This window comes from Squalius cephalus, assembly GCF_949319135.1.
Source record: "Squalius cephalus genome assembly, chromosome: 21".
Lineage (NCBI taxonomy): Eukaryota > Metazoa > Chordata > Actinopteri > Cypriniformes > Leuciscidae > Squalius > Squalius cephalus.
The window spans coordinates 20,342,107-20,367,987 of record NC_137142.1 but is presented as its reverse complement, the minus strand read 5'-3'; the positions used below and the strand labels follow the sequence as shown (position 1 = coordinate 20,367,987).

The following is a 25,881-nucleotide window of genomic DNA, read 5'->3' as shown; positions in this document are numbered from 1 at the left end:
AGACTCATTTGCTCTGCTCATTCTGTGTGCATTATGCGTGAGCTAAATGTGTGAGGAGGACAAACTAAATAAATGAGCAGAGAAAGAGAGGAGAGGATGCACAGATGTGAACTCAATACGCTGGGAAAAGAAACACAGCCTCAATAGAGCGTAATCTTGTATTGCCACTTAGTCCAAATCAGTTTTGTTGCATGTATAATGCATATAGCGTAATTGTGTGGATACTTCAATCAAGAATGTTTAATGGAACAAATATGTTTCATGGCGATCAATTGTGTGGATTCTTGAGGAATCAAGAATATTTAATTGCACTAATATCTTTCCATAGCAAATAGAGCCACAACAGATAGCTAGTACTACTTGTAAAATCAAATATAATTCAAACAATATTTGAAGAGTTCAGATGCAAAAGCCTCTAAGTGCCATCTGAAATTTTCTTCTAGAATGATAATTGTTATCAAGCTCGTATATTTAAGTTCAATAATTTCACTTAAATGGCAATTAATAGGTAATCTTCATTGCCATTTAAGTGAAATTACTGAACTTGATAAAAATGATCATTCTAGAAGAAAATTTCAGATGACACTTTTGCATCTGAACTCTTCATTTGCTTATTTGGAGGAAATATTTTAAGGAAGTCCTTTTCAAATTTAACTTGGCTACCAGGTGCAGAGGCCTTCTTCTCAGCAGACTGTTCCATCTTCTCAAATCTCACGTTTCGTGCTTACCCGGGTGACAGTGAGATGTGAGGACTGGATCACTCAGATCTGCACTGCTTTTATGTGCTCTAAATGCCACAATGTGTACGCATCAACCAGGACCCAGCTATTTCACGGAGCTCTGACCCATTCCTGTATGAATAGATCTGTTTACTTTGGAAAACAATTTAAGATGAATCTTTTCACATAAAAAATAACCTACTATTTAGTGACAAACCTGCATTTTGTGTGGAATACAGTAGGTCTGACAGCTCTGAAATGTATTGTGCTTCTATCTGTCAGCATGTAATTACAGACAAAAACACGCATTTCCGATTGAATTCTGTTTACCTGTGGCACCCATCGACATGGAATATGATATATGCCGGAGCTCTTTGTGAGAATTTATGAATTTGTCTTGTCTCTTTATGGTATACTCTTTTTAAGGTTTATTTTTTTAGAACATGTATAATAGTTGTATAAAGTTTAGCAGATACCTTTAGCTGTTTTAATAGGACATTTCTTGGGCCCTTTATCACTAATAACTAATTCCTTTTAATACAAGTTTTGCACAACTTCTGATCTGTTTCTCTCATTAAAGATGCTATAGCCATTCATGGTTTCACATATTCCAAGCTAAGACTTCTGAATTATAAAAGTCAGAAGGCGAAGAATCTTGTAAACCTCTGTCTGACCTCTCTGCCATGCTCTTTTACTTTGCTAGCTTAAGGCCAACTCTTACATTTCAGCATGCAGCTGATGGAAGGGTTCAAAGGAGCATGTGGACAGAAAATTCTCATTTTTCCCAATTGTTGTGGCACCTTTAATTTCATTAGGTTTTCCCCACACCCCGCAGGAGAGCTGAGTTTCTAGGGCAACAATCAGATTAATAGTCTTGCCCATGCAATCTGCTAAAAGGCCCTGCAGCCCACAGGCCCAGGTGTACCTGGGGATTAGTACAAGGCGGGACAGGTGAACTCAGCATGGAATCACTCACAAGTCATACTGATAACCACACACACATCATTGCAGGGACTTTCCATTGTTGTCATGTTGAGCTTATTATTTTTATATGTTATAACCTTACTCCTAACCCACGCAGAAACCTTTTTGCATTTTTAGATTTTAATTAAAACATTATTTAGTCATTTTCCTCATGGGGACCATTGGGAGGTTCCCAGAATGCAGGTCTGGTCAGGTTATACTATCCTTGTGGGAACAAAATGTGTAATATTGAGTTAATTATTTTTCTAGTTATTTTCTATATCCTAAACCTACACCTACACTTAAATATGACCCATTTTTATTTTTTTAATTAAAACATTATTCCCTTTATGTGGGAAGGTTCCCACAATGTAAATGATTTCAGGTTTTTCAGGATGTATGTTGCCCACAAAGTTTCCAAAACCTGACCTGCACACACAAACACTGAGGTGAAAATAAACAATTCCCCCCAAAAATATAGAGAATATATATATATATATATATACAGTGCTATGCATAAGTTTATACACCCATGCTAAAGTTGACTAAAAAGAGGAATAAAAAATCATCTTTTGGAAATTGAACTTAATGCCTTAATTAAAAAAATTAGGAAAAATCCAACCTTTAAGGACACCAATTTTCTTTGTGAATGAATTGTGTATCGTAAATAAATAAATGTTCTTCCTTAAAATACAGGGTGCATAAGTTTGGACACCCCTATGTTAAATTCCCATAGAGGCAGGCAGATTTTTATTTTTAAAGGCCAGTTACTTCATGGATCCAGGATACTATGCATCCTGATAAAGTTCCCTTGGCCTTTGGAATTAAAATAGCCCCACATCATCACATAGCCTTCACCATACCTAGAGATTGGCATGGTTTTATTTCAGTTAGCCTAATAGCTGGTTTGATTTGCATTGAGAGATGATCTTATGGAAAGTACTCCATGCCAATCTCTAGGTATGGTGAAGGCTATGTGATGATGTGGGGCTATTTTAATTCCAAAGGCCAAGGGAACTTTATCAGGATGCATAGTATCCTGGATCCATGAAGTAACTGGCCTTTAAAAATAAAAATCTGCCTGCCTCTATGGGAATTTAACATACATGTAGGGGTGTCCAAACTTATGCACCCTGTATTTTAAGGAAGAACATTTATTTATTTACGATACATTATTCATTCACAAAGAAAATTGGTGTCCTTAAAGGTTGGATTTTTCCTAATTTTTTTAATTAAGGCATTAAGTTCAATTTCCAAAAGATGATTTTTTATTCCTCTTTTTAGTCAACTTTAGCATGGGTGTCTAAACTTATAGCACTGTATATATATATATATATATATATATATATATATATATATATATATATATATATATATATATAATATGTGTGTGTGTGTGTGTGTGTGTGTGTGTGTGTGTGTGTGTGTTCAAGTATTAGTACTTAATGGTTTGAATATTAGCTACATAGTTTTCTTTATGTATATTACATATACATACAGCCCATAGTTGTAATGTAACACCATGATGTAACATGAGAACATGGAGGCTACCATCCTAATAAAGCTTAATAGTATGATCAGTAGAAGAAAACATATCTTACTTGAAATCTATGGCATGACTTCCTTTCTGGCGCAGCAGGGATAATTAGTCTGTGGTTTGGGTCAGCTCGATAATTCCTGAAAATAATTTTCTGTTATCCCACTCCATTACTTACAGACTATTTTTAGGGGTTCCCTTCATGAATTTAAGGGACAAGTAGTGCTTTTCAAAATTTGAAAGACAAAGCTCATTTAATGTGAGCAGTGCTAGACATTTATTTGAGCATCTTTCTTATAATGACAATAATAGCATGTGCGTGATGTTCTCATTGTCTCTCTTCAGTAAACAGCATCATTTTCCATTATTCATCCTCTTTACCCCCACCGTTCCGTCACTCTCTACCTCTCTTTATGTCCCTCACACTCCTTATCTTCTCTCACCTCACTGTTACACAGCTCATCATGAGTTACATTTCCAATTAATCTCAACGTTATTCAGTCTAATGCACTGCAAATCTTATCACAATTACCATCTGCCCAGTAACTGAAGATGCGTTTGAGATATGCATGTGAGGTAATGAAAGCAAACCGTGTTCCATTAGTAAGCGCTGAACTTATCTGAGCCGATGACACTGGCAGAGTATCAAATCGTTATGACAGTTTTCTCAGCTATAGTGGCAACGTCTTATTGACTGAATTAAAGAAGCAGCAAAGTCATTCTGTATGTCCATGCTCACAAATCTGTACAGTAAACAGTAATGTCAATCATTCACTCTTTTGGTGCTTGTAAAATCCTTTTTTTTTTTCTTTTGTATTTTATGACAAAAATGTTGTATTTTATGTAAAACTGTGAATTCTGGAATACATCCATGTTCCATGAAACTAAAGAGGGAGAGTTAAGGGGAATCATCACTGGTCTGCTGGAATTATAAGCTTTCAAAGTCAGGTTTGTATTACTGCCAGACACTGTCATTATAACAAGAACATCGTCTGACACTTTTAATGAGAATTTCTTTTTCTATAACAACCATTTTTAACGTGTCTTCACAGGATGGGTATTTATTTTTTAGCCACTTAAGCAGGTGTAAATAAAGCGTAGCCTATACAAGAATTTAACCTGATAAATGGTGAGACAAAGTAAAAGTATAGTGCTGTGCACCCATGACACCCATGTCAGATTATTTTTCAATTTAAGATCTGCAAACAATTTTTAACATTGAAAAATCTGTCTAAAGTCTCATTAAATATAAATTATAAACATAAAATAGTTGTTTACGGAGCATTTTCCCATGTTTGCTTTAGCAATACTGCAGGTCAGGAACTTCCGCCCTTCCCAGACTGCAATAGATGGTCTTCCTCGATCTGCATTACAATTACAGTTCAAAAGATTCCGCTTCCTTTGGTAAGTGAATGGCCGTTTGAATAACCTGTTTAGATTTTAGACCCTGATTACACAACCAAAACCAGAGAGCTCTGACTGCAGTGTTCTGAAGGGCAGCATTGTAGCAATGAAGCCAAATGGACACGCTGGGATCTGAAATGACTCAAAAGCACATAAGATCTGTCGCCCTCTTGTGGTTTACTTGAAAACACTTTCATGAATGCACTGATTGAACCTGATTGAAAAATGCTGGGAGGCATGCATGACTGTGAATTGTAATTGTGTTACTAACACTATTACTGAATCTATCATTAATAGCCTACATTCTAACCATCCTTCATTATCAAACCACCCTTAATTAGCCTAATTATAATCATAGAAGATCAGAATTAGAGACGGGCAATTACATGGTAAAGGCCAAAATTGAATATCATGGCTATACATAACTAAACCAATTTTATTTTATGTTTAAAATATAGTACATTTTAACAACAACAATACTACTACTAGTACTGGCAAAGTAATGCAGCTCACCTTGATTAAGAAACAATGAATATGGCTAAATAATAAAATCATTGTAAGCTATCATTAAAATATAGGCCTGCGTGTATGTGGTTGGCCGTATACGTGTGTGCGTGTGTGTGTGTGTGTGTGTGTGTGTGTGTGTGTGTGTGAAGGTTGATGATTGGCTGATGGGAGATGAGAGTCTGGAGGCTCGCGCTTCATACCCGCGTTCGTGTGTTTACACTCAGTAGCTACTCGAGACACAGACGAGCGGCCGGCAGCGTCAGGACTATGGCGCTCCACAGATAACAGCGGAGATCTCACAAATATGGCATTATATCCAACGCTTACGGACAACTTTTTCTTCTCGTCCCAGCAGGAATAAAGCTGCCAAGTACTTTTGTTTTCGATTCGTTCGCGGAAGATTCGGTTGTTTTCAAAGTGTTCCAGAGAAAACGCGTTGAGTGGTTCAGTGGAGTTGTGAACGAGACGAACTTTACGCAGGTTGTTGGCTGCTATCTTGTTTTTGTTTTTTTTCTACGGACGAGGACTGCAGTGTGCTTAATTGAACATTTTGTTTAACTGTAATTCCAATTTTATCGCGTCCTTATTTGGGGGAAGTTCTGGAGCAGACTGTGAGTAGGTTTTATTGTAAACCACGGTGCAGTCTTTTTTTGTAAGTTTGTGAAGTTTGAGGAGGAACCCGCCTCCGCATTTCACACAGTTTGAAGTATCCTTCGCAAAGGATTCAGCGAGCCGACTGGAGCGAGAGCACCTGGGGGGAATTTGGCAGTAGCGTGACCGGGTGAAGATGCTCTCAGCGTGGATACACCGCGACCAGCCTCCCGCTCCCTTTCTCGGTTTAGTTGTACTCTGCGCAACCTTTGTGATACATGCAGGTACGAGCTTTTTTTTTCAGTTTAAGAAATTGTACTAAACACTTCATTATATATTCGGTCTTTAAACATACGGTCGCGCAGGAGTGCTTTTTCTAAGCAGGTATTCATTCGTACACACCCAAAACACAGATAAGTTTAGTGATAGTGAGGTCGTCAAGCAGGATTTGTATTTCCCAACATTTGTCGACTATCAAGTATAAGTGATGCCTTTTCATTTTCTTTTATAGCCTATAATCAGATCATTCATGGGTAGTTTAAAATAAAGCTACATTGGCCTATTAGGCTACACTTTTTATTGCTTAAAAGCTGCTGCAACCTTGCACGAGAGACTGAAGCATTAATAGAAGAATTATGGAGAAACATGCATTGAATAATTGCTTTTGTTGTTCCACATTACTAAATCCATCCATACATTATCTCTGATTTATAACAGGTGGCACAGTTTAAATATTAAAACCTGTGCAGTGGTCTATCTATCCATTCATCTATCTATCTAGTAAGGCAGTGTGATGGGTAACTAAGAACCAGATGAAGGGATGTGACTGCTGCATGTGCACTCATCTCTCTCTCTCTCCCTTCAGAGAGGAATATTCTGTTGATCTCCTCTCTTTCTGCTTGCCATGCTGAGCTTCCAAGCAGCGGATAAAAAGCAGAACCCCTGGTGTTCATGGAGTAATTAAGGTTTAGCTCAATGCCTTCCTGGCTCCTGAAAGACAGAAAAAAATATAAACCTTGTACAAAAAAGGAAACAACATCTGAGGGAAAGCAGAGATAGTGAGTTCTGAATTTGAGTGTGCTGCTTTAAAATCTGTCCCTCTCTTTTATTTTACTTTTCGGATTGATGTTACGGTTACGTTTAGCACATGCTCTTGATTAAGTGGTGGTCATTTCTCTGAAGATGCTTTTAAAGCTTAAATTTGTGGAGTAATAAATTGTCGAAAGTATCTTAATTTTATTTTCAATTATAATCACTGGTGTAATATACAAGGCCTAAGATGCCCACTACTGCTTAATGAGTGTACAGAAGAATTTGGAGGAAACAAAGTTGAGTTGGCAGCAATGATTGTGCAGCAAGTTCTACATTCCTCTAAAAACTCAGTCTGAAAATGAATAATAAAAATAACCAAACCATTTGCTGACATATTTGACAAGTTATGGATGTAATACATACATATCATACAAAGGAGAAATATTCAGGAGTAGATCATGTTGTGATGTGTTATTGTTTCTGCATGAAGGCTAGCCTGCCTTCTGTCTGACCTTAGAAGTGACGGGAAGCAATGAAGCGTCAAAGAAATCTCTCTCCCTCTCTGCTCTCTGGCCACATATGTAATCAGATTGACATGGAATTGCACATTCAAAGTGTTTAGCTGATTGGTTTTCCAATGGGAGTTAGAAATCGGAAAGAAAAAGGACAGGTTGATTTAACTTAAGATGTTGAGACAGATGTGTACTGTAGTTTAAGTGTCCTTCCCCTTAATGAACTAGCCTACCTGTAGAAGAGTCCGTTGTAGAAAACATGCCTATTTCGCCCTGGGGGTTTTAATTGGGATGAAACCGGGGCTAGTTGTCTCACGGGGAAGAAGTCTAAAAATAACTATAAGGGTTTGAATTTGATCTGAAAAGCTGAAAACTGTTGAGGGTATTTATTTGGGAAGTTGTCACACGTGTTTTTTAATATTATACATTTATAAAATGTATAGATACAAATTTTCATTGGTTTGATGTTTTTGCACATCAGCTTCTAGAGTTTTGCCGTTATATTAATTTAATTGTGTTTTATAATTGATTTCCTGTTAAAATTTAGCAATCGAGTGTTGTGACACACAATACTGTAGTGAGACAACATGCCCTGCTGGATTTGTGTTCAGTGATCTGCGTCTTTTGTCCTAAACAATAACAATGTAAATGTTCCATTGCTTTTTTGTGTAATCAAGACATACAGAAAAGGACTAGATAAACCCACTCTGAGAAATATTCACAGTCATATAAAAGTGTGACAATTTGTCCCGGTCTCCCCTATACAGACAGTATGGGAAAAACTCATTGTGCATACATGAACCGTCTAGATTTTACAGAAGCCTGTCTCTCGTTGAGGAGATGCCAGCACATATTTCATATCATCCATAAAACATCAGAGTCAAGATGGATAACGTTTATCTTCTCTCTCATTCTGTCCATTCCTGTATTCTACCTTTCCCCCCTCCTGTCTGTCTGTATTGTGGATGTGCTGAGCTCAGATTTCCTGTATGGTACAGCTCTCTTAGTGTTGACATACACATTAATTACCCAGACTGCCAGGAACCCATTTCTGTCTCCTTTGCCCCATCAGCTTTTCTCCTCCCTATTTGTGTGTGTGTGTGTGTGTGTATGCATACAAGTGTGTTTGTTTGGCTGAACATCCCTGTATACACGCTTGAGCTGGATCGAGACGGGAGACGTGTGCTGTTGTGTAAGTAATGGAGTCGCACTGTCTAGATTTGCGTGCGCGTGTTTTGGGAGTTGGAGAAGATAACACACTCGAGACTGCTCTGAATTCAATAGGATTAAGTTTAGGCCCAGTGGCCAGAACTGCTGGTTGAAAAGTGGGTGGGAATAGGTCAAGCTGAAGTACCTAAGGTCAAGATGGAGGAGGGAGGTGTGCTCTTGCATGCCCTTCATGTTCAGAGAGCATAACATGTTGGATCCTCCCAGTCAAGGCTGCCGGAATTCTCCGCTGGTAGTCCAGGGCGTGGGGGGATAATTGGTTATATCTGAGAACAGGTCATCTGTGGTTGAGTTTGCTTGCTGTGTAATGTAAGATACACATAGCAAAATTCATTTTTCAATGCAAAATCTACAAAAGGCAGAAAGGAGAGAGAACTTAAGTAGGAAGAGAACCAGTAAGCCTTGTAATTAGGTTTAGAGGAAGGGAAATGCGAAGGAAAGAATGCATGGATTTGTGCGAGGTCTGGCAGAGATCTGAACCGCCAGTCTTGTGGTGTGCATTAGCTTTATGGCCACTGTGGGAGGCAGAGAGAGGGGTGAGGAGATCGCTGGTTTTCAACTCACCCCCCCATACTGTATTATTCATCACTGTAAAGTGGCCCTCTTTAATATTTTAAAGCAGTCTATGGTTGTGTCTGTGATCTGTTTATGATGCAATAGAATCCTGAAGTGGTATTGGACATGTGTTGTCTGTGCATGCAGGTGTGAGTGTGTCGGGACAGACACCTGTTGAGTTGTTAGTAGCACTTCATTATCGCCTGACTTGATTACATCCTGAACCGTCAGATGATTTTCAACATATCTGTATCAGTCAGTATTTATTATTATTGCTTTATTACATTTTAACTGTACACATGTACATAGAACAAAAAACAACAACAAAAAAGCTTCTCAGTATTTTACATTGATATTCAATACGACCTCTTTTCTTAGTCTTCTATTAACACATTTTCCAACTCCACCACATTTTAAGAATGATCTGAATGGTCCCCAAACTCCATCAAAAACTGTCTATTTATCCCTTAAAATATAAGTTATCTTTTCCATTGACATATTTGTTACCATTCTTTTAGCCAACATCCTATACATGGTGTACAAATACTTTTCCAAATTTAAAGAAATGAGCCGTTTTGCTTGAAGAATACATATAATCATGAATATATCTTTCTTTTTTAACTTGATCTCCTTAGGATATTAAGGAGATAAAAAAGTAAAGGTGACAGTGGAATGTTAACATCAAGGATCTTCTCTATCATTTCTTTCACACCTTTCCAAGAATTCTTGACTTCTTCGCACTCCCGTAATGATATAATATATATATATATATATATTATACACTGAAGACCAAGTAATAACCACTGAAAATTCAGCTTTGCCATTACACAGATAAAGTGCATTTTAAAATATATGAAAATAGAAAACTTTGTAATTATATTTCACAGTATAATTTTTTTACTGTATTTTTTAAAATCATAATTATAGTGCAAATGTGTGGTGGTGTACATCAGTGCATCTATATTTTAAACTTCACAGAGCATTAAAAATGAGATGCTATTCACCAGCCAAACACTTCTATCTGATGCATACACCCTTTACTGTACAGATAAATGATAAGGACGTTTTCAGTCCCAGAATTCTCAAGTACCTGATATTTCTGTTGATTTTGTGTTTCTAGTATACAGAATGACCCATGTGGAAAAGTGTGTGTGAAGCATGAATATCAGACAGTTTCAGAAAGTGCAGCCGTATCTATCTAATGCTTAAGAATGGGAGAGATAGAGGTGAAGCCAGAGAAATATATCTTAGAGAGATGTATTGAGATAGATGGAGCCCAGGGATTGCCTTTTAAATAGACTTTATTAAAAAAAGAGAGTGAGATTGAAAAGTCAAGAGTCAGAAGCATTGGCATTCAAGCATCATTAAGTCCTTGGCACAGTCTGAGAGAAGAAGACTACGACGGGGCGAAAGGAGGATGAAGAGTGAGGGACAGTGACAGAAAGGAGCGTTTGATGAGCATATCGTTGAGTGGAGATGTTTTTATTAATGTTCTTATCGATGCCTGGAGCTCTCTGTATTAATGGTGGACATTTTTAATGCTTTGCCAATACTGTGCATGTACGCCGCCATAAATCTGGAGCAAACAGGAGAGAGAGAGTGTGGGAGAGGAAGGAAGAAGAGACAAGGTTAAAAAGATTTATTACACGGGTCTCTGTAATAGTTGATTCTTGGTCCGTTGTTGCATTCAGCAGTCATATATTTATGTATAATAAAGACCATTTAATTGTACATTTCACTGTTGATCATGCAACATACCATGCTACTTTCATGTCTGCCACATCATTTTGCTGCATGAATTTTATACCAGGATAGTTCAATGTAGTTAAAACTATTTTGGCAAACTATATATATACATATATTAGTTCATAACGCCCAACTTCCTGCAATCCAATCAATTCCCGAGGATGAAATCAAGTCCTGCCCTACATTTTTCTTCAAGAAGCCGTTTCACTCGGATATGCATCACTATAGGGAAGAAAAGACTATCGCAACTTCTGTTTCATGTCGGCTTCAAAATAGAGAAAAAATGTTGTTTAAATATTTTAGCTAACCAGTCGATGTAAAAAGCAACTCTGATTGCAGATTAATAGACCGATTGTTTTCTACTTTATATTGGACTAGATCTTTTATTCTAATTTAGGTTAGATGATAACTAATTTCAAATCAATATTTAAATAAATATGTGTCTATTTATTTATTTGGCAAGTATTGTCTTGAAATTAAGCATTGTCTGATGGTCATTATCACAAAATAAACCTCTTCAGCTTCACATCAGGGTCCTGATCATCCTGTCTGGGTTTATTATGCAATAACGACCAGCTGATATTGCTAAATTCTTGTTGGACTTGCAGCAGCAGCAGAAACATTGACTTCAAGGGTACGTGAACTAGAGGAACAGAGAAGCCGTTCAGAGAAAGTTGAGGGGGAACGTTGTGTGTAAAGCGATGGGTGAATGATGGGAAAGCAAAGAAAGAGAATTTAATGAAGTCAAAGCGAGGAGTGGATAGTTGAATGAGAATACAAGAGAGGGAGGCTCTTCACCCCTCCCGGGTTTACGGCAGCTGGGTGGTGGTGGTGGGTCGGAGGGGCGGAGAGTGACCGGGTCCGTAGAAGAATGACTCGGTGGGGTGGCTTTGTGCCGGGGTTGAATAGAGAACTGAATGGGACTCTTTTCTGCCACCGTGTGTGGGGTTGTTTGTGGGGTGAAGGGCTAGAGGGAGGAGGGGTCGGCGTGCTCGCACCTCTTTTAGGCTGCGAAGGAGTGACTGACAGTGTATGTTTGTGTTTCCTGTCTCGGCTTTCCATTCATAGTCACACTTCTTGTTCAGTTCTCACAAACAACACCGCCAAGAGCCGACATGTTTAAGTCGGAAGGCTTTACTGTACATATGACCAAGCCTTCCATCTTTTTTTCTTGCTAACGCCAACATAATGGCTCCAATCTTCACTCTTCCTTTCTAGGAAACTCGCAATGCCTGAATATTTCACAATGAGCCAGACCTGCAGTCAATGCTCATGCCAAGCCAACAGTGTCTTTGGCGGAAAGCCTTTCCCCAGGCTGCTGTGTCTGGCAGGGTCCAGCAACTGCTGCATACAGTAGCTCCATTCCAAGCCCTACTGCATGACAGACATCTAGGAGCTCAGTTGGTCAAACAGTTTGCTTTGAGTTGTGCTGGCTAGAGAACCCAAACCCCTCATTTTGATTGATAGATGGATGTGACTTGTAAAGTTGGTCTTTTTTTTGCTCTCTAATCTTCTTTTCTGAGTCTGACTGGCAAACGACTGCTTGCATCAGGATCTTGAAAGTAATATGTGAAAGTTAAAAGAGTTATAAAAATCAGGAGTGAAGGGCCTTCAGCTCAGACCCCCTGATGGTGCCTGTGGGGGTCTGTGTAGCATGTCGGATTCCTTTCGGCAGGGGTCTGGAAGCGGTGGTGCCAGGGCCACGTGAGTAGGTCTCCTGCGGTCCACCTGCCTTTGTGCTTCCTGCCTTGAAAAGGACTTCTGAGGCCATGGAGATTTCCCTCATCTTCTTAGCCTTCAAAGGAAGTTCAACCCGGTCCATGCCTGAAGATTAGACCTCAGCCAATCTGTGGCTTATGCCCAGGTGTGACTATATAATTGTGTTTCTGTGTCTCACATAGAGGAGAGATGATAGTTTGCACTGATATAAAGGAATATTCCAGGTAAATGCAAATCTGTGGAATGCAGTTGATTATTGCTTGAAATAACTTTGACTTTTGACACCTTAAAAAAAGTGTCAAAATTGTGTATGGGGCAAGTGTAGAAAGGTTATCTTCCTACAAATCTGGGATTTAATTAAAAACACACACAAACTCAAAATTCCTCACAAAAAATAAAAGCCTTTCAGAAATACTAATCATAATACTAATATAATAGTTCATAAACAAAATCACAGATATATTCATCACTGAATTGAATACTGTATTATTGAAAGGTAATACATGTGGTTAAAAGTTTTTACTTTGTAAATTTTTATGAATTCATTTGATTAGACAAACATTTATGAGAAAACATCCAGAAATCCATAAAAAATGTAAATGGGGAAAAATGTGATTTTATTTACAATTACATACATTTCTTCAGCCATCATCTCTTTTCAGTATTTATTTTATTTTTTTATTGTCAAACACCTTTCTCTTGTTCTTTTTACTAGTCCATTGAATCTCTGTTCCACTCCTGTTTGCGCACTCCCTCATGTGCTCTCATTCTTTCTGGCTCCTTTATTGTGATGGGGTTTAGTGGAGTTGCCTTTGAAAGGCGGTGTAGAGAATCCTATCTCTCTGAGTTTAACGCCTATTAAGACTCCCATCTGCCCCAGGGATAGGGGAATATGGGGATCTGAGGATCTCTAGGGGGGTTTTATTAGGGTTCTACCATGGTTTGCATGCTGCAGGGGACCTCTTGGGAGGGATGTGGCATGTCTTACCCGAGAACACACGCATGCTTGCTCACCGGCTGGTTTTCAATGTCAAAGTGCTGGAACGAAACGTCCCCTGTGTGTGTGGCGTCCTGGTAAAGGCAGTCTGATGGTGTGTGACCAAAGAGTAATGTCCTCTTGTGGCGTCGCTTTAGTTTTCTTTGTGCCAGATGTAAAAGGCCACACACAATGTGCTTTTGTAAAAGAGCAACTCTGACTCTGCCTGACCAGGAAATGGGAATGTTGTGTTTGACACTCAAGAAGTGTATAAATGTTTAGATAGATAGATAGATAGATAGATAGATAGAGTTTCAAATAGAGTTTCACAGTAACAGCAATGCAGTAAATGTTTTATGCGCTGGAGTTTCTGCGTAGGATTTGACCTTTACATATGAGCCCAATTGACAGTCAATCTTTACTCATCCAAAGCAGGTCATGTCTAGTCCAAGAGGCCTGGTTCCACAGTCAACGCCCTTGGGATGAGTGTCGTGGATTTTGGCTTCACCCTGACAGCTGGGCTTGTTCTGGAACAGGCAGAATAGTGATGCTTAATCCTCATGGAGTGCGTGTTGTTGCCGCTTCCACACCCTCTGGCATGACTCCCAGACTGTGGTGCAGTTTTCCCACCAACCAGGTTCTGGTTCTGGTGCTGGTGCCCAATCTTGAATGTTCAACCTGTTTCCACTGCATAAGAAGGTGAATCAGGATAAATAGGTTCTGTAATGCTCCTTAAACCTGCTTTTGAACTGGGTAAATATAGAGATTTTTTTTGTAAATATAGAGTAAATATAGAGTCTTCATTTGAATAGTCCCAATATCAATTGTGAATGTTTTGCAGTCTATGTTGACTTTAATGCAATAAAAATACTGTATTTCTGTTGAGTTGTCCTAATGAGCTGCACATAAAAACAAACAAAAGTTTAATGACTTTCATGAACCCGATATTTTTATTTAATCAAAAACACAGTGCAACCAGTGTGTCCTGATTTCTGAAACACATTACTTACAAGTCGGTTCTTTTCATGAATAGTTAAAAAAGACAAATTATTGGTTTAAATGAGTCTAAAATACTGTATAATTTATTTCATTAGCAGAACAAAATAAGCTAGATGAATATTATAAATGAAATATACCCAAATGAATTGGAATCGGAATCAAATCAGGAAAGCCAGATTAATTTAGATGTTAAAATATGTTCACAAAACTCAAAAAACTTGTAAACAAAGACAACCAATGTAACAGCCAGTTACAGTATGTCATTGTTCAGCTCGCCCATCAATTGAAACGTGGGCTCTGGCGCGAGAACCAGCACCATCTCGGTTTAAAAGAGGTGTGAGAGATAGCAGAACCTGACAGGTTTTAGGTGATGGGATGATTGAGAGAGCACGGATTGGACAGTTCAGTGAAGCAGAGGGGATCTCAACTGGGATTCACAGCAAGTCCATGTTCATAAAGCCTGTCAATCAGGTGTGTTTTCACACACCTCACTTGTGCAAACCCAACATGCTTTGCTCTGTTTTTTGACACTTTACCTCAATCCCATCTAGATTGTCATCTTTGCGTGTATTGTTGGCGTAATATTTGGATATTCTGTGTGTACATGTATTTTTACTTATGCCCCATCTTCTGTGCCCCAAGCCTCTTACCTGCTGATGGACAGATGGACGGCACGGCCGACCTCACTCTCACCTTTCTGCTCACTCAGTTCTGCTCCACCTCTCTGCTCAGACCCAATGCTTTACTGGGAGATTGTCACGGCCAGCACTCTCCCAAACCCCTCCTGCCCATCCATCCATTCACAGTGAGCACTGTCCTTATGTCTGTAAATCACAGCAATGGGGTTGGCTAGCGCCCTATCACAGTGTGGCTCATGTTTACGAGGATTAAGGAAACAGATGGACGGCCATGCTGACTGGTGTGGCTTCATTAACTCTCCGCGCGCCCGTTCTAAACTCCGCCGCCCCTGCACATCTCGCTCCGGACTCTGCATAGAATTGAGCCAGACCTGAGACCTGAGGGCTGTGGGGAGGGGGAGCAGGATTGCACTCATGAAGGCTGTGAAGATGTTTATTGATCTGAAAGCTGAGATGTGGGCAGGGTGTTTCTTCTTGATTGATTAATGTTGAAGTGAAGCGGTGGGACTTTCTTTAAAGAATGATTTTTGACATCACGTTGTCAGACCAGGGGTGAGAGAGTGTTTTTTTCTCCTTACGGAGTTCTATAGCTCTACAGTGAGTGTTGGGGTTTGTATGGCTGTATGATATTAGATTTATTTATTTTTATTATAAATATTTATATATTAATTGGTGATATTGGATATATATTGGCTAATATTACATATTTAATTGTTCTTGCTCATTAAGGTTAACTTTGCTATTATCTAACACTCACTTAAAGTTAACACTAATGATTTAATAACTCTGTTAAGTAATCTTTAGCAAATCTCAAAATGAATATTAATATTTGATATTGTACATCATAATAGTGTGATGCCTAAACTTACTTGTTGCTTTTAAAAAACGATTGATTTACATTTTCAAGTTTAAAAACATAATTGATCTTTAATAAGTAGAGATGGATGTATTATAAAATTCTGGTCGAAATAAGCTGATAATTCAACCAGCAAGCACATCAATATTGTCATGTTATGTGACATAACCGATAAATGGCTTATAGTCAAAGTCTATACTTTGCTAAATATAAATAAATCACTGTAGACACTACACCTACAACATTATAATGTACAGCAGTGGTCAGCAAGCTTATGGCGCGCAGAAGGATAATCACTGAAGCGTGCACCTCTGGTCGGGCGAATAGTTTGTCGGATCGGCATGCTAGCGCAAGTTAAAATCTCTCACTTAAATCTTGTTTATAGTAGCCTACCTAACTAAAATAGGCCCAAAATGTATGTCAGTATGCAATTTTGAAGGACTTTATTTAAATGAAATGCATACACCTCTTTAGCTTACTGTCACTTGTCGGTGATTATCCCTCCACATGCCAATAGGTTATCGACCCCTGACGTACGGTATGAAAAATGGATATTCACTATGAGATTTGCTAAAGATTACAGTGTTGTTAAATAATTATCGTTTTTAAAGATGAACTTCAGATGACGGTAAAGGTAATCATATAAAAATAGGAGATTTGAGCATGAACCATTCAATATCCAACTGCTAAAAAGCCAATAATAATAAAAAAGACATTTGCTGTTTTGAAAATAAATTTTGTTTCTTGCACTGAAGATGACAGAATACATTCGTCTTTTGCTGCAGAATGAGAGAGAGCTGAAATTAGTTGACCTTATTCTTTCTATAGCACCAAAATCACTCTGTCTGAATGCGTCTATCTGAGCCGTCTCTACTATGTCACACACAGCGCAGCTATGCCTCACAACCTTTTGTGTGATGTGTAGCATTTTAACATTAAACAACTGAAACTTGAATCTTAATAGCTGACTTGAGCTGGGACAGACAGACATCCAGCAGGCCGTGTGATAGAGAGGTTTGATAGAAGATGCTTTCGGAAGGACAGACCCACAGGGAGTCTTTGTGTGTATACTCCGGTCTGTCAGGAGAAATGTAAGAGCTGTACCCTACAGTGTGTCACTCAGGAGTAGACAGGTGGAAGGAACAAACTGGCATGAAAGACTAACTTCTGTTCCAGGGTCAGAAAATACTTTTGGTGGAGGTCTTTATGTTACCATCTGTCCATAACAGGGATTTAGGCACAACAAAGACTCTACAGGGATCTGTGAGGGTTAACTTATTCCCATGCACAGATTTTATACTTTGCGAAACAGATTTTATATTTATATATCTATATATTTATTTGTTCACTTACATATTCTTTTTGATATTATTTACTTTATTTTATTCTTCTTTTTATTTACTTAAGCATTTGTTCATTATTATAATTTCAGTCATTACTCTTACTTGTTTATTATATACTGTTGTTTATTTATTATTTTTAATTTATTTATTTATTTATTATTTTGAGATGCCATCAACGTCAAGTCCCTCATAATCACTTCCAAATGCAAATTTGGTACTTTTAGTTTTAGTTCTAGAATGTTGAAAGTAAAATGGTGGAGAAAAGAAGGCATGTGTCTATCTCGCAGTCATTTGCTGCTTAAATCTTCATCACACAGGCTGTCAGTAGCAAATAACGATTATGTTGCTGTGTACACTTCCTCGTTATTAAGTGCAAGAAAGCTTTTCTTTCATTGATTTAAATAACCAAGTGTATCTGACAGGGAAAAAAGCGAGTCTTTGTTAGTTGATGTGTCCACCCACGTCTCATACGCTTGCTTACAGCTGTGTTTGAGCATGTATTCGTTTTTGAGCAGTGAGCATGTTTAGGTCGAGTGACAGTTATACAGTAGTGTGGACTGCGTAAATCTGTCCTAAATGAGGCCTGGACACTTTAGCGCCACAATTTACACATCTGTCCTGAAGGCACAGACACATTGGAAATAATGACCCATAATCGACTGGAGACAGTCGGAGATAAAGAGAGAGAGAGAAACAGTGGGAACAAGGATAAACAGAACATATCGAAACAAACCCGTCCGTTCTCTGTTCCTCTTCCCTCAACGAGAGGGCCAATTACATGACTATGTCTTACCTGTCTTTCATCTAGTGAGGGGAGCGGTGTTGAAATGACGGTCCTCTCGCATGTAATTACACAGAGACGTCCTGAATAAGGGTGTCTGTCGCACCCCATGATAGAGATACAACCTTAAATACCTCAGAGGACATAAAAAGAGTCGTCTGACTCGTTTGATCAATCTGAACCTAGAGGCTGCTTCTCCTTTGAAGAGTCTTTGTGCATGATCCCATTTTCAATCTAGTTTTGGTGGTTTATTAGACACATTAGCACTAATTCAAAATTATCTATATATATCTATCTATATCTATTATCTATATATTATATATATATAATTACAGATTAATGCTTACAAGTAAAGTTATAAAACAAGATCAGTGAGTTATTTTCTCTTTGTCTTTTGTTCTTTGATTAACATGACAGACAGCAGCAGGTTTATTAGGCTGCTGTCACTTTAAGAGCAATGCACGGACCCAATATACTGTTACACAACGTGTTCTCTCAATGTTCCAAAACTGACTGCTTTTACCTGAATACTTGGCAAGACAGGCATTTTGACAACTTTGTATGTATTTGACTATTTAAGTGCAATAAGCCACGAAAAATAAGTAAATTTGGTACTCGCGAGCTGTTTGAGAGGCGGCTTTATGAGAGCGCCAATTATAGAACAGCGGTGTAAGCGCTTTTGGTGTGAGAGCGAAACCTGCGGGAATGAGTAAAATTATGCATAATACAATTCAACCGGAGCGAATGAGATGAGTGAGTGAGAGGAGGCGGGTGTATGTCATTTCACCATCAGAGAGGAGAGAGAGCAAGAATGTGCTGCTGATATCAGTGTATCGATACTGTGGAAAAGAAGTACTGGAACAGTTTCAGATATTTCCGTATCGATACCGAAATAATGATATTTTTGACAACACTAACAGATACTGTTGTTCCTGAACATTTTTCCTAAATATGTTTCCTAAATTGATTGGTTTAATTATCATCTTGAGAGTTCGAATTAACATTTAACATGAGATAAGTTCTTGTGCAGTAAAATTACCACAGACTGTGAAACAAAGGTATTTGCGCTGGCTTAAATAACATCATTTTTATACATTTCTTTCACATCTACTGCAGTCAGACTCACTCGTGTTCACTCAGAAGGAATCACTCACATTTTCTGTGCACTTGTAATGACACATCAAGGATGTTAAGAGGCTAAAAGCAGGTTTAGTACTTGCCCCATTGAAGTCAACAGGGTGCAAATTTTAAAAATAGAATAACTCGGTGTAGGCAACACCGATTTTTGTCGTTGTTCTCTGTATTGACAGCACTCCAAATGTACAAAAAAATGAGCTCAATGTTAAAATTGACCGGAGTTCTCCTTTAAGAACTTATGAGAGACGGGTGCAACCCAAGCAGTCCTTCCAAGAAGTATTAAAATGTACAATTTAGTTTAAAAAGAAAAAATGTTATGTCTTTGTATACTTTATGTAAGGTATACAGTATTATACCTAATATATTATATTATTATGACAGTATTTTCCAGACTAAGTAGCCTATAAATTTAGTGATTTCATTGAGCATAATAACGTCAGACTGCAGTCTTCTGTAAGATTTAAGAGGCTTTGATGTCATGTATGCTTGAATGGCATTTCACCACAATTTATCAAAAGGTCAGAAAACAAAGGCTTCAGAAAAAAAGATGATTTTGAACAAAAGACAGATAAATATATGAAACAGAGGAGCGGGTTGATTAATTTTGCAGCTATAGCAGATAAAACATCGTCATGCACATCTTAATGGCATTTTTATGTGCGTGTGTGAAAAATCTTACTGGCAGTACAGATCAACATTTTTTTTATATACTCATAATGTTCCAAAACTAATTTAAAATAAGTTGTACAATTAAAAAAAAAAAAATTAATTGACAGCTGCTGTCAGACTCTAAAATGGAGAGTGACTCACAGGGTCGCAAGACGGCGTAAAGTACATGCATCTGATGAGTTTTATCGAGTTGATGTCAACAGCGCGCGCTCTCTGTAGGCATATTCATATTTTGCCGCTATGTGGAAAAAATCCAGCAAAATGCGCCGGCGCGTTAGTCGACCCCAGAGGATTAACTTTAGCCTAACCATAAATTGTGATTATATATATATATGATCACTCACATCAAGACGCCGATCTACGCTAACTTGAAGCTATCCTAACTGATGCAATACTATGCGTGGTAGCTCGTACCAAGGGAGGGTGTGGTGAGCTGGAACCTGCTTACGTCACGTAGTACCGCTTACATCACCCAGCACCGCAAACATCCAATAGGAAAATTCAACTGCAGTAGCCACCGTTCAACCTGAAGAGGGCAGCACTCAAACGTTTTTACACCATATATTGTAGAATTAAAACACTTTATACCCAAATGTCAAAAAAGTTACTCAAATCAATGAACAGCACTAATAAAGCCCCATTCTTAGATATCATTAACTAAAATAGTTTTTAGGGTTTAGTTACCCTTTAAAGACAGTTTAATGTAATTTAAGTTTAAATGACTTAAAATCCATGTTGAGTGTACTTTAAAATGTAAGGCAGCAATTTTTTTTCAAGTGTGGGTTCCCCTTTTTTGCTAACTTAAACACCATTCACACCAGGGTGCAGAGCAATCACTAGGGGACATGTTTTTAATTTCTATACTCATATATTTTTGGTTCCCCAAAGAACCACAGTTCTTAAAAGAACCATTTTTTTAAATCCCATTTTAATAATCCAAAGAACCTTTTTCCAATATCAAAAACCTTTTGTGGAATGGAAAGGTTCCATGGATTTTAAAGTTTCTTCATGGACCATTAAAGCCAATAAAGAACCTTTATTTAAGAGTATGTGTCCATCCCATTCACTTTTTGGGGGGATAGCGATTCATTTTTAAATAGTTTCATATTTATTTATGATCCCTTTTCTATTTGTTTTCATTTCTCTAGTTATTTAAATAATTCATAATATCTTAAAATGATACTTTACACAAAACTGTCATTTACCCACGCTTGTTTTGTTCCAGACCTGTGGAACAAAAAAGATATTAACAAAGAAGACGGTTTCAACTGTTTTTGTCCATTCATTCATACATCTTTTGTATGGACACTGAGACGTTTTTTAAAATGTCTTCTTTTGTGTTCCACATGAAAAAGACAGTCGTACAGGTTTGGAACGATATGAGGGTGAGTAAATAATGACGGAATTTTCATTTTTGGATGAAATTCTCTCATTTACTCCTCCTGTAATCAGGTCTCTCCTGAAGCTCCAGGTTTTCACTGACTGTTTTGTTGGATCACAGCCCTGGTGAGAGCAGGTTTAGCTAACTGGTTCATACTCGGTCACTAGAGGATTTTCAGTCCTGGCTTTCAGATTTGCTTTGAGGCTGAAGAGAGAGAGCTGGATGGCCAAAGGGAAAGGAGGGTGGGATAGAGGGGACTCATGGAAGAGAGAGAGGAATTGCAAAGGGATTAGTGTGGTTTTGATGAAATGGTGTTGTCCATCTCAAAAGACCTACACAGACTTATTATCAAATGGTGTCCGCAGGAGGGAGTTCAACCCCCCACCTAAGCTTTTTTTTTTTTTCGTGCTCACTTTTCCCCCCCTGTTTATTCAAAGGATTATGGATCCCTAATCTCTTTGAACCATAATTCAGATTAGATTCTGTATTATTTTTAGGGCTGGGCCTGTTCCCAACTCGCGCTCTTACCGACCATGTTACTCTAATAGAAAATTGATTAAAATGCTTGACCACTGACCAAAACAAGAACATGACATCAGAGTGATGATATAAACAGACTACATCATTTTACAGCACATGTATTCATCCCTTCACCAACGACGGTGACATACTGCAATTGATTTCTTCGTTGACATGTTTGTGCTTTTGTTCGTGTGAACGTTTCGCCCACAGGGAGATCGAAGAGACTGAGATTGAGAGGGAACAGGCCAATGTTGAGAACATTACTTGATGAGCTCTGTCATTGTGTCATACATATTCCCCCTTTAGCATATTTTCTCTGCTGATTATTTCTGCATACTTGGCCTAAACTGCCCTCTTTCTGTTTATGTACTGACTCAGGGGCAAAAAGCACACAAAGGATTACATAGCCTGACTGCTTGATGCATAATGTGCACAAAAATGCCAACCAAGTTCAAGTCTGATTGTTTAGCGCAATGCAACTTATGTAAGTGCGTGGACTGCAAATAGTTTTTTTTCAGATCTGGAAATGATGTTCAGTTAAGTTGATACAATGAGCAATTCTGAAGAAAACAAATCACTAGATTAGTAATTAGAGTTTTAAGGCATTTAGCAGCGAGCTAACTACATGTCCATGAACAAAACTGTATATTCTGTGAAATAAAGAGTGCTTTTTTCTTTTGAACTGATAGAAGTTCTGATCATAGTCTATACAAATTTTTTTTTTGGTGTGTTTTCTGTATAGCCATTCTATAGCTTTGCATGTTTGTCAGACAATCTCTTCATATCTAAATGAGTGATTCTTGACCAGAATAAGATAAAGGGTTCCAATGGAACGTTCATGAAAGACTTGTGCCTTTTAGAAGGATTATTAAGAATGAGATTATATTTCATTGTTACAATGTATTTAAATATATTTAAAAAAGGATCTAATATAATTTTTATTCTTTATTTTATTTATTTATTTATTTATTTTTTAGATAAAACTTCCGATTTTTGTTTTTGAAAGAAATCTCTTATGCATTTATTCAAAAATGCAGTAAAACAATGAAAAGTAATAGTTTTCTGTATTAATATACTGTATTTATTAATTATATTTTTGGTGATTTTAATCTATTCTAAAATAAAAGTTTGTGTATAAATAATGTGTATATACAGTGGGGAGAACAAGTATTTGATACACTGCCGATTTTGCAGGATTTTGCAGGATTTCGCAGGAAGTCTTTTGTAGCATATTTTTACCAGTTTCAATTAATTTAATGCATCCTTGCTGAATAGAATAATTAATTTCATTGAAAATTAAATTAATATTGCATGTCACTGACCCCAAACAAATAGTAGTGTAAAATAATGCATACAAATCTAGTTATCTAGCAAAATTTCATTTTGGTGAGTACAATAATTTAAATGATTTTTTTATTTTAAATCCTTTTTCAGTAATCAATGATTACTAATCTCTAAAAACGTTATGGAAATTCATTGACCAAAAGGTGTGTTTGAAGCAGCAATAAGGACCAGACCCGCTGCAAGCCAAAATAATCTGTCTGTCTGAGATTAAGAATTACATCACTTATTCAATGAATGTTTAGTACTGGGTCATTCAGGAGACTTGTGAAGCTGTACCTGGGCTCCTGGGCTGTTATGTAATTGCAGAGGCTCATCTTTAATACAGACATAGACACATACACACTCATCTGCCCTTTTCTACTTTCTCTAACATAGTCTCCTGAAAGATGGGCTTTGCTCTTAGTATCCTCTTGTTGCTTCACTTCTTGTTTGTTTTCCCCCCTCTTGTTTAAGATGAATTATGAAACAAGAAGAGGAAGCAGAGAGCTGCTGCGAGTGAGCGTTGAGGTGTTCAGCCCCAGGCATAGAGAGATACACAGAGAGAAGGAGACTTTGTCTTCTCCTTTAGCTTACTAATGCATTAATTCCCACTGGACCCTGTAATACTCACCTAAGCTAAACAAATGAAAGCATGCACCAAACCTCATATTAGAATTGGTTTTATTGCTCATATGTGGGAGATTGAGGGGGTTGCTGTATGTTTACACTAGCTTCCTTTCAGCTGGGGCCCGACTCGGGCTGCAGTGTACATTTCATTATTCTTCTCTCCTCCAGGGACCGCCTGAGAGGATCTGCTGGGCTAGGCTAAACAGAGCACAATTAGATTATGAGCTGGAATATTTTAGGGCGCTGACAGGTAATTGGTCACCACTTCTTTTAATATTAGCTTCGCAATTTGAGCATATTGGTGATGTTATCCAATTTACTTGCACTTCTTCTGTGTGTTTTCATCCTATTTTTCTCTCGTCTAGTTCAGTTTGCTGATAGCAATCTCATGCAATGTCTGTCTGTTTATCATTCCTTTGCTCTCACACACTCGCTCTCTTTTTTCTCACGTGATGTTTTCGAATTGCATTTCATGGTACAGTGAGATTAGAGCATGACTCGGAACGGCCTCGCTCATTTCAAACTTCTGGGATAGATTTTAAGTATGCATGAGTCTCAGTGAATGCGGACTTCTCTTCGTTGAATATTTTACTTCATAAAAGTTAACTAAGGACATTAGTTAATGTCGAAGTGCATGTCGAATGTCGTACAGAAGATAAAGCATGCTTTAAATTGTGCACTAGGGAGAAATGTTGTTTTTCACTGTACATGCTGTACTTATTAAATATATAGAACTTAGGTGGGGTGATAAATTGCTCCATGTCAATGTAAGTGACTTATAGTTGCCTTGTAGTGGTGTTAAACTTTCTAGGCTAACATATAACCACTTAAAATACATTAAAAAAGGTGTAATATTATTTAAGTACTTCATAGACTCTAAAAGAACTTCATTGCATTAAAAGCTGACTGATGTACTCCACGGTACATTAAATGGTCAAATGTGTTTATGTGCAGTGATAAAAATGAAAAGATTTGAATAGTATTTATACTTTTAATTCACCAGAATTGTGCTGTACTGTGGTTTTTGTATGAGCCCCCAGACATTTTTTGTTAATTTGGTTTAGTTTGTTTATTTCCCTGAAGATTTCATTCTTGTTAGTTGTTAAAAAGCTTTACCCCATTTTTTAAGCTATGTTTTAAAGGGGAAAGTGACATGTGAAGGCCAAGTATGGTAACCCATTCTCGGAATTTGTCTTCTGCATTTAACTCACCTAAGTTATTGCACACACATTAGGAGCAGATTAGTGAGTTGTGAACACACACACACACACACACACACACACACACACACACACACACACACACACACACACTGCAAACCGTGATACACACCCGGAGCAGTGGGCAGCCATTATGCTGTGGCACCCAGGGAGCAATTAGGGGTTAGGTGCCTTTCTTAAGGGCACAGTCATTTCCTGCCGATACTGGAATTAAACCAGCAACCTTTGGGTTACCAGTCAGACTCGCTTACCATTAGGCCACGACTGCCCTAATTGTGCACATTGCAAGTAATATATGTTTTATGTGTGACCATGTAAATGGAATTCATACTGATTAATAAAAAAGCAATGTACTATTGACATGCAGAGGACATTTGTAGCTAAGTGGTGAGGTTATTTTACAGGTTTGATCCCAGGCTGAGGTGACCTGTGAACTGGCAATTATTAGAGAACACTATTACCATTTTGCCCTTTGAGCAGGACGCTTAACCTCAGGTTGCTCCAGGGAAACTGTCCCGTCTGCTGAGTAACTATTCACCTCAAGTTAAATACCCTGAAGTATAAAGTCAGAAGACCTACCAATCTGTTGAAAATTTAGTACTTACTACTTTGTTAATCTTTTTCATCCATTTAAACGTTTTATTTTCATGGTCTGGCTATTAATATATCAAGGAGCTGTTATTGAATATTAAAATGCTTGTTATTTTAGTTTTTCTTGTTCCTTGAATGTATTGTTTTGAGGGTTTGTGGCAGTGATTCAGTGCAGTTAAATGATCCTGTTAATGCTGGCTTAGTTATTAATTGTTAAACATTTATGTTGCTACTTGTCTATTTAAGTTAATAATCAAAACTGTTACTGTATGTTCAAACTAAATTCCATCAGGTCTGTTGGTCAGT

At 37.8% G+C, this 25,881-nt stretch overlaps 1 protein-coding gene across 3 annotated transcripts in view; it reads left to right on the top strand.

Moving 5' to 3' along the window:
• The first annotated feature begins 5,352 nt into the window (after positions 1-5,352).
• Positions 5,353-25,881, top strand: part of unc5b (unc-5 netrin receptor B) — a 59,552-nt gene continuing 39,023 nt past the window's right edge. For 2 of the 3 annotated variants that reach the window (XM_079856081.1, XM_079856080.1), the window contains exon 1: positions 5,826-6,005. In XM_079856081.1, the coding sequence (XP_079712207.1) occupies positions 5,918-6,005 (88 nt within the window). In that variant the 5' untranslated portion in view covers positions 5,826-5,917. Of the gene's footprint in view, positions 6,006-25,881 lie in introns of all 3 variants that reach the window. The other variant, XM_079856079.1, reaches the window with a different exon arrangement.